This window comes from Daktulosphaira vitifoliae, unplaced genomic scaffold (assembly GCF_025091365.1).
Source record: "Daktulosphaira vitifoliae isolate Bord-2020 unplaced genomic scaffold, ASM2509136v1 Scaffold_5, whole genome shotgun sequence".
Classification (NCBI taxonomy): Eukaryota; Metazoa; Arthropoda; class Insecta; order Hemiptera; family Phylloxeridae; genus Daktulosphaira; species Daktulosphaira vitifoliae.
Window position 1 is genome coordinate 11,637,972 of NW_026099576.1, and position 9,956 is coordinate 11,647,927.

General features: G+C 23.5%; 1 protein-coding gene across 2 annotated transcripts in view; it reads left to right on the forward strand.

Moving 5' to 3' along the window:
* The window catches only part of LOC126906631 (uncharacterized), a 69,748-nt gene that overhangs the window by 24,714 nt on the left and 35,078 nt on the right, over positions 1 to 9,956 (forward strand). For both annotated transcript variants that reach the window (XR_007704292.1, XM_050687313.1), the window contains exon 2: positions 8,342 to 8,535. Coding sequence is in view for 1 of the 2 variants with exons in the window: in XM_050687313.1 (XP_050543270.1) it covers positions 8,342 to 8,535 (194 nt within the window). In the remaining variant the exon portion in view is untranslated. The remainder of the gene's footprint in view (positions 1 to 8,341; positions 8,536 to 9,956) is intronic.

The following is a 9,956-nucleotide window of genomic DNA, read 5'->3' on the forward strand; positions in this document are numbered from 1 at the left end:
AAAATAATAACTATGCTTTTACATTTTTAACTAATATTTTTTTCTCTTTTTCATTTCAATTTTATTAGAATATCCATAAAAAAGCAATTTATACGGCTCGAAAAGATGTAACTATTTTATCCACCATGATGGTCTGAAACATTTCGTTTATACTTTTAAACTTTGAATGTTACTAAAAGCTTTGTGAACAAAATTTTAAACGAAATCCCATAAAAAGCACCTTACCTATCTAATAAATAGTAAAATATCTGACTATTTTAAATATACGGAAGAATATGCCCAAAGTTACAATTGCGTATATTTAAATCCTATTTTTATTTTTAGAGTAAGTGTCAAATGAATTATGCATTTCAAAATATCCATTAACAAAAATCTCATTTTAATAGGATTTTTGTTTTAAACGGTTCAAATCATTACTTAATATATTGATTATTAGTTAAAAACTTCTTTAGGTGTAAATATAGTAATTAAGTCTAAGCTTTAAAACTTTTAAATAAATAATATAAAATCAAACAAATGTAACATTTTCGGCTGTCTATAAATTTATTTATTAAATAGTTCAGCTAGAATTAATTTTTCACTATATCTAGAATAACTATGAGATATAAATAAATTGTCAAAATGATCCAATTTACTATTTTTGATAGGTGCTATGACTTGATATTTTATTGAGTCAATTAATAATAATTTATTCAGGTCATGGAATTCAAAATATTTTTAAAATTTCTTCCATTTACTTAAAAATGCCCAATTTTTTGAAAATTTAACACAGACGTATATAAAATCCTAGGAACGTTTTTTGTTTCAGTGAGAAGTGATTATCCCACGTTAAAAAATATTTAAAAAATGTTTGATTATTTTTTATTTAATAAAAATACATAATCGTAGTGATAAATTTATCACAAAAAAGTTCTCAATCAGACAATATAAACTTTGCTTTATAAACATCTTTATTTTCCTACAATAAAGAGTTTCAGATTGTGGTGTGTTGAATAATATCAGCTGCTTTATTTTCCATATTCATTATTATCGCCGTTGCTGTCACTACATTATCGTTTGAACACATTTTATAAAATAAATGTTCGATTCGCTTTTTTACTTGTTAAATTTGATAAATGGTATTCAAAAGACTAAACAGTAAGTTTGTAAGGCTATAAAAGTGAAATTTATCTTCCAGCAATATCTATAAAATTTATTGTCAAAGTATTAAGATATACAGTTCTTACAGTCAATTTAACATAATTCATAGAAGTGTTTAAAGGAAGCGGTTTTAAACTACTCAGTGAGCTATTACTCCCTTCAAAATTTAAACTTTGAGAAAACGGAAGAATAGATTGTACGGAGTAATGATGTGCACCTCAATACCTCGTATTGTAGTGGTTTTTAGACTTAAGTTATTAGTAACAGAAATGATGGTCTGACCCAATTAATTAAGTGTACAAAATTTGATGATATTATTGTCATTATTTTATTGATAACAACCAAAAAAATAAAAACTGAAGTGAGTGGTATAAAATTTCAAGTTATTTCACTAAAAGTTATGATTTTAATATAAATTTATGTATAATGTTGCCATCTTTAAAATAATTTGTAATTAGCTAGTATTATATTCTGTAAAACGTATAGAACATTTTTATCAAAATATTTATTTTGGGTACTGTATGTTTGGCTTGAGGGAAACATGCACATTTATTGAACGTGGTTTAATATATTTAATTAAAAATATGTATACATTTTTATATTAGAAAAATATTCAAATAACTTGAAAATTATATTAATATTAAAATTTAATGGAATAACTTTATTTTTCTTCATCTCAGGATAGGCGACTCCAAGTAATTTTTATAACTTAATAAAGGGGCTGATCAAGGGAACAAAAATTCTTTGTTTCTGGAAGTATTTACGATGTTCTATTTCACCAAATTCTAAATAATAAATACGCATCATCAGCCCTTATATTGAATAATAATTCATATTTTCTTTTTTCAAAAAAGTACTATTTCAGGCACTCAAAACATTACATTGATGATAGTGAAGCTAAAATTTAATGTTAGATTAAATATTTTGAGCCATTTTGTTATAGGCCAAAAAACTTTTTTTTTTATTTTTTTTAGTATTATTTATTTATTAACTTATAAGTATATTTTTTATGTTCATCCCATATTTTTTATAAGGGTACCAATTTTACATTTTTTTTTATGATAAGATGCATACTTTAATATATTAAATATTAAAAAATAATTTGTATTATTATTTATATTAATATTTAAAAAACTAAAAAATTGATTAAACAAATTTTAGAACAATATTTTGGAAGTTCTATACATTTTTAAATATAGATTGGAAGTGAGATACAAGTTACTTGTACAAGTTATATTACTCTGCCATTTTCAGTCTCCAACTATGGTACAAAAATGTTTATAACTACTGAAATATTGTTTCAAAAATTGTTATCAACCAGTCAAGAAAATTTGTTGAAACGGATTTTGTAATAAGATTTCTTTTAAAAACCCAGTACAGGGAGGTCGCGGCACAGTGGTGACGTGGTATAGTTGGATCAAGTATAATGATATCTGAAAGTGATTAAAATCACTGTCAAAAAAAAAACACTTCGATGCAAATCTTTAGATAGTGTTTAATTTTAAAAAATTGGTGGATTATTCTAAAAGTTACATGATCTGCTAGTTCCTTATTAATATCCTGATTAAGATAAACTATGTCGAATGGAAAAGGGATTATTAAAAAATATTATTTCTCATAAAAAAATTGTGTTGATCTATACATTTTTCAATAAGTTATAGCATTATAGAGTTAAAAATTAAAAAAATAAAATCGAGAATTTTCACACAAAAATAGCATTCGGCTACTATATAATTAGATAGCCATTTTCACCGTGAAAACAAAATAAAATCCAAAAATTTTTTTTTTAATATTAAAGTATATTACATAAGCTTTAATTTAATATATTTATATATATATATATATATATATAAAAGCGTCAGTATTTACGGAACACTTTCAAAAGTTAAGTTGAAAAAGTTAATTTTTTGTGAAAAAGTTGTCATTTAGAATCCATCCTGTTGGCAGGTGAAGGGTTATATTTATAAAAAAAATATATCAAATGATAGGTAAAGACATCAAGCAACTATAAAAAAAAAATTATATTGATTTGTTAATTTTGAATAAGTTATGTCAGTTTTAAGTAAAAAAAATTTAAAAAATTTCGAAAATTAGCCATTTTCAATTTGTAATTTTTTTAGAGGTTTCTTCCATTTACGGAGAACGAGGGAAATATTTTCAATTTTTGAGGGTAACGTCTTCAACTAAATATGATTTGTGATCTTTTGAAGTATCGTTGAAAGAAATCCGTTCGGTGAGAGCTGAGAAAAAGTGGTAACAGACACAAAAAATAAAAAAACACATCATAGTAAAATTAATACCTTCTCAGCTTCGCATCGAAGCTAAAAAATGTTTGAATGGCGCACTTACCCCAAATTATGGGTAAATTGCGTCATTTGGATATATTTTTGTACATAAATTTTCGAGTTAATCAACGAAGTAGATGCGTATAAATATACTAAATTTACTATAAATACTTTTATTAGAGTTAAAATGTCTTAAATATTAAAATAAAAATGTTTGCTGTATCATAATCAGACCTTTGATTTCTAATATTAGTGTTTAAATAAGATTTATCTTCTTAATCTTAACAATCAATTTTTTATAAACAAATCAGACTTTGGAGACATATTTTTATCACTTTTTGAATAGAACTAATCAATTAAATTTAATAAAACATATAAAACAAATTTATATATATAAAACTCTAATCAGACTTATAATTCATATTTTTTTATATTTTTGGAATTAATATTGTACATTTGACTTAGAAAACTTTTGTGATCTTTTAAGTTCTACAAAATCTTAAAACAGGTAGACGCTAGTTGCTCATTAAATACTTTTGTGAAAGTTTAGTGTAAATCAACCTACTACCCTAAATAAAAACTTATGGTGAAAATTGTTTATTATAATTATGACAATTAATAAAATTATGTAAATTTACTCAATAAAATGTTAAATTAGAAGTTAATTATAGTTAGGTTTTGTCCGTTTTAGGTACTACATGACTTGAAAATATTTTTGGTCTTATGTTATTCTTTTATAGATACTACATAGGCATAAAATGTATAGATTTATATAATTGAATTAACACGCTTAAGTTTTAAATATCATAAATATAACAGTGATTTTTTTTTTTAATAATTGTTAGATTTAAAAAAAATTATATGTACATAAAAATGTATATGTATATTTTTTTTTTGAGATCATAACAAATTAAAATTAATTTAACTGCTTTTATGACTTCAACATTTAAAACAATATTATTATTGTTATAGCGATTATATTTGTATTTTTGCCATTTAAATTTGAAAATAATTATCGAGACTAGTACGACATGGAAAAATACACTACAGAATTGAATTAATTTCATAATGAACGTTTTGCCTAAAATTCAAATCAATCTAAATGACAATTATAAAATACATCAATGTGTCTACAGTCAATTTAACTTTATAGATTCTCAATAACATAAAATAAATCAAATTTGATTTTCAATTGAATTGTTGTCTGCAGCGAAAAGTGTTCCGAATATTTCCACGTCAACACACACAAACGCATTATGCGTGGTACTCGATATCTTTATTACCGTCCCTAAAGTCACTAGCAACCGAACTGCCGCTCATTTTCCCATTCTTCGGTCGGTTAGATTAATGGCCACATCTCTTCTACCACTTCCGACGACCGCTTTTCAGTGAACACCGCGTTCTATCCAAACGTAGAGAGAGTGACATTATTCAATTACCTTAGAGACTGTAATTTGTTTTGTTTCTAGAATCCTTAACCGATAAATCGTTTCCTCACGTCTATCCGTCGACCGTGATTAGACAATGACTTCAATGTGGAGCCAGCTGGTTTAAATAGATTTTGGATATCAAAAGACAGACCTTGTCGACAACTAAGTTTGTCATTGTTGAACAAGTGATGTAGACATTATCAAAGGAAATTTGATAAATTGTGTAGCAAGCACGAATTATTATTTTCAAAATCTAATTATAACACCTACACATCGACACAAATATAATAAAAAAATACGAATCTCGATTGCATTTCTTGGATGCATATACAGAAAAGTTATGAATATACTTTTTTTTGTTATTAGCAACATCCTACAAAATTGTCAAAAATAATTTAACGATGAAAACTATTTAATAAATAGATGCATTTGCACAGAAGAACTCATTAACATTATATCCATATTAATTGTTTCACGGGCAGTATTGATGAAAAGAGACATTGATGTTTTAGATTTATTCCATATCAAACTATTGGCTTCTATTCTTAATAACTACCACATAAGTCCTTTATTAGGGAAAATAGGAAATATTCTTGTAAATTAAATAGACCAACTCTATCACGTGACATTATATCAACATACTATCGGAAAATAAATACTATAGACATATTTTTTAAAAGCATAATATTCAATGTGCACTATGATATATCGGCTTATTGTAAATTTGTACCTCATGATGCGAATTATTTATGGAATGAATACTCTCAAGAGTATAAAGATATTAATGACTAAAACTTAAAATTAGTATTTTTTAAATTCATAAAAAAATATTTAAAGATTGTATAAAAACAGTAATTACAGAAAACTAATTTCAATTTGAAATATAAATTTGATCCAATTACCCAAGTAACGTTTATACCAACACCAAAGGATTGCTTTTTTATAAATTTAGAATTGAAATTTAATTTATGAAGAGCCTTTAATGTTAATACAAATAAACTCTCATTAAATGTTATAATGAAATTACATTTTTTCTGCATTATTGTTTTATAATTAACCACAATAAAAATTATTATTTTTTAAATCTTTAGATAATTATTCAAAAAAAACATACCACTAAAATAAAATATTTTTAATTATTATAGATCGAAATATACTATGCTAAACAAAATTTTTGCACTAATTTCAAACCTTTAATATACTGGACTTAACTATACCACGTCCCCACTGTGCTGGGTTTTTTAAGATATTGATAATGACACACAAAGAGATCGAAATAAAAATCTAAAAAAATTAAAATATGTGCTGTTTAAATTAGACTTGATTTTTTTCGTTTTAATCTAATTTTTAATTTTATGGATTACTATAGTTTGAGCAGCAAGTTTTTTTTTTTTGATAGTTTTGAAAATTGTTTAATTTTAGACAGCTTGATAAATAACAACCATCTTCTATATACGTTGTTTAATATTATAATATATATATTATTATGAATTTTTAATTATGCTTGTATATAATACTATATGTCTACTATATCCATAGTACCTCTGTGGTTTATAAATTTATCATTATGTATTAATGTAAAAATGTACGAAATTTAATAAAATCATTTTTGAAAAAAATCATTTAATACAAAGTACTAATAAATATCTCTTTAATTTCATGTTAACATTATTTCTAGATATTTTTTACATTTATAACAAAAGCTTATCACAGATTAAGTTTAGATATCCGTCCATAAAGTCATCTAAAATATAAGATTATTTTATTTTGATAAAATATCTAATTAATTTTATAGATTTTTTCACCACTGATTATTTCACGTGCGAAAATCGATTTATTATTTAAATTGATCTTAATGTAAAACTAATATATATATAGCTAATTCATCGCAAAAAATTCTTTTTGTTTTATGATATGTCTATATAGGGTGTTCAGTAAGTAAGGAAACAGGTCAATTGCAACAAACAATGAGAACAATAGTAACCCGTTTCCTTACTTACTGAACACTCTATATATTATCAGTTTCCTTTAACCTGACATCGCTTAATTGCAACCTTTTAACTCTTTGCCAAACCGTTAAACCACAATTGCCAAAACGAAAGTGTGTAGCCAAAAACTGCATTGAGAAGTTTTTGCTGTCTCATTCTCAAGTACTTTCCTCGTCTATCTAGATGGTCTTCTATCTATTAATTGACTAAACTTTAGTAGGACAATGGCCAAGTATCCAACCCTTTTATTTTTTGAATAATCGTGATACATAAAGAATATATCTAGAATACTGAATACAGTGATAAGGATTTACCAACGAGTTAATTAATAACCGATTTTTGTATTTTTTAATTTTGAATTGACAGCATTGTCTGATGGTAGAAATCCGATGCCAATAAATAATTATTTTTTGTTTTTATTAATTATAATCAATATGAAAAAAAAATTCCCTAACAACATAAATTTTTACCTTTACTAGTTTTTCATTTTTGATGTTATTTGAAGTGGTTCATGTTATTATAAAAAAATTTAAAAAGTAAAATGCAGTTTAAATTATGCATATGTAATCATGTTTATATTATGCATGTATTTGTAAAAAAAATGTTTATATTAATATACCAATATAATTATTTAAAAAAAACAAAATTTGATACAAAATTATTAACTCAGTTTTTTTATCAGTAGAATGATTCTTAAAAGTGAATACGATTTATTCATCAAGTAGAATTTAACGGCAGTTTTCATTATCTACTAAGCAGTAATATTCACTATCATCAAATTTTCGTGATTTTACCAAAATAGAAATTTTTATGACACTTTTATTAATAGACAAAGAGAAGGAAATTGTATATTTAGTGATTATATAAAATCTCTAGTTAATTCACATCACTTTACTCTTTTTTTGGTTGCACTTGTTACTTCTAAAATATTTTTTAGTCGTTAAAAAATTAGAAAATTTAAAGAATTTTTTATTTATTTAGTACTATAAATATAGTTAAGTTAAAATAATAAATAATAATTTTAATTGATTTAAAAAATGTTTAACATTATACTATTTAAACACTTACTATACATTAATTTATTGAATCTTTACATAATTTAGAAGTGGAAGTATAATTGAGATAAGTTATTTAAGAAAAATTTATATAAATTTAGTTGCAATAAATTCTTAGTGTATATTTGCTACATTTTAGAAAGTTATTTTTCAATTTCGACCACCAAATAGTATTTGTCAATTTAAGTAAAGTTATTATTTAAAAATTTAACTAGTGTTATCACTTTTATACAGATTTTTTTTCAATATAAATTTTAATAATTGTTTTAAATGTTTCAAAAATTGTTAATTGATCAAACCTACTGGGTTTATTAATACACCAATTTAATATAATGACCCTAATATACACAAATATAACATAATAAATAAAATATTTAAATACTAATAATTAATACTAATTAAAACTTGCTAAATAATTATAATATAATGATTTATTTTTGTAGACGAATAAACGTGACCGGATTTCAAAATAATAATTCGGGAAACGAAAATTCAGCATGTGGGATTACTTTAACAGTGGGTACTTACTTTGTGCTGTTTGCGAACAAAAAAAATGGCCGTATAATAACTAAAGATGAGCAAGGAGGATTAGTTGAATGGTCAGATGACAACGAAAGATCTGTTTGGTTTGGACTAGGTAAGTGTACAAAAGTATTGACCTTATTAAACGCAATACTTGTCAAAACAAAATTATTTTTAATGATAATTATTAACTGGAGGTTTTTTTTTAATTTAAAACTTGTAACTATTAACAACATATTAATAAAATAAAAGTTAAGTAGGTTAAGTCAGAATGAATTGAAGAAAATATATTTCTTTTACATTGCAAAGTTCATTTTAAACATCGTGAAAAATGTTTTCGGATTTCTAAAAACTATTTTTATTAAAACATAGAAAATTTATAATATGATATAAAAAGCATATGTTATTTATGAATGATTAAAAAAATTATTTTACTTATATAAAAAAAGATTTTAAAGTATAAGTAACAAACCATTCTTTAAAAAATGAGTTGTGAATTTTTACACACGACAGAAAACCTTCTCTTTACATAACATAAAAATATTATAACCCCCATTTTTTTTGATCAGTTTAAGAAAAAAATGTCACACATATATAACTATACTGGTACTGATATGATTCATAACATTATTTGTTAATTGAATACATTAGTAATTATAATTTAATTTAGAATAAAAATTTAGTATACACGTATATACTTGTATAGATTGTTTATGTAAAATTAAGAAAAAAATAATTATAATAATGAAACACTGCTTTCAACCCAAAAATCCATTTCAATTTTTCATTTATAAACTTTTTATTATTGTTTTTAATTCAGTAAAAATTATTCTGCTTAAAAAGTTTAATTTTAAAAGTCCTATAAATTGTTATAGATAATTTCCAAAGTTAATATAAGTTAATTTTATTTATTCATTGTAATAAATTTAAAAAAATAGTAATTATTACTATAAACTATATTTTAGTATAGTATTAATAACTATTAATAATATATTAAAATAAATATGCATTATCAAGGAAAAACTTTATAAACTACCGGATTTTTTTTTTTTTTGATAATTAAAAATCACCAAAAAAAAATAGTTTTACCCATTATTTTAGTTTGTAACAATAAAGGGAACAGATTTTTAGTCATTACATTTTGCTTCTCTTCATGTTAAAAATAATTTCGGCATACCTGGAAGTAATAAAAAGAAAAAACTATATTTTAGAACGTAGTTGATAATAATTAATATTATGAACAACACTGTAAAATATAGTCGAGATTTAACATTGTAAATGATAAGAGAATAAAAATAAGATTAACTTACGATATGTTCTGGAATACCGCTGGATACTGAATATTAATGATAAGTTGGTAAATTTATTTTTCGATCACTGATCATCGATAATGTCAACAACGATATGATTTTATAATCATAACGGAGGTGTATTAATTTTAATTGCATATTAACTGAAATAAATATAACTTAAAATAACCCATTTATATATAACGAATTGCTATTTAACTATTTAACTATTTTTTTTTTTTTTTTT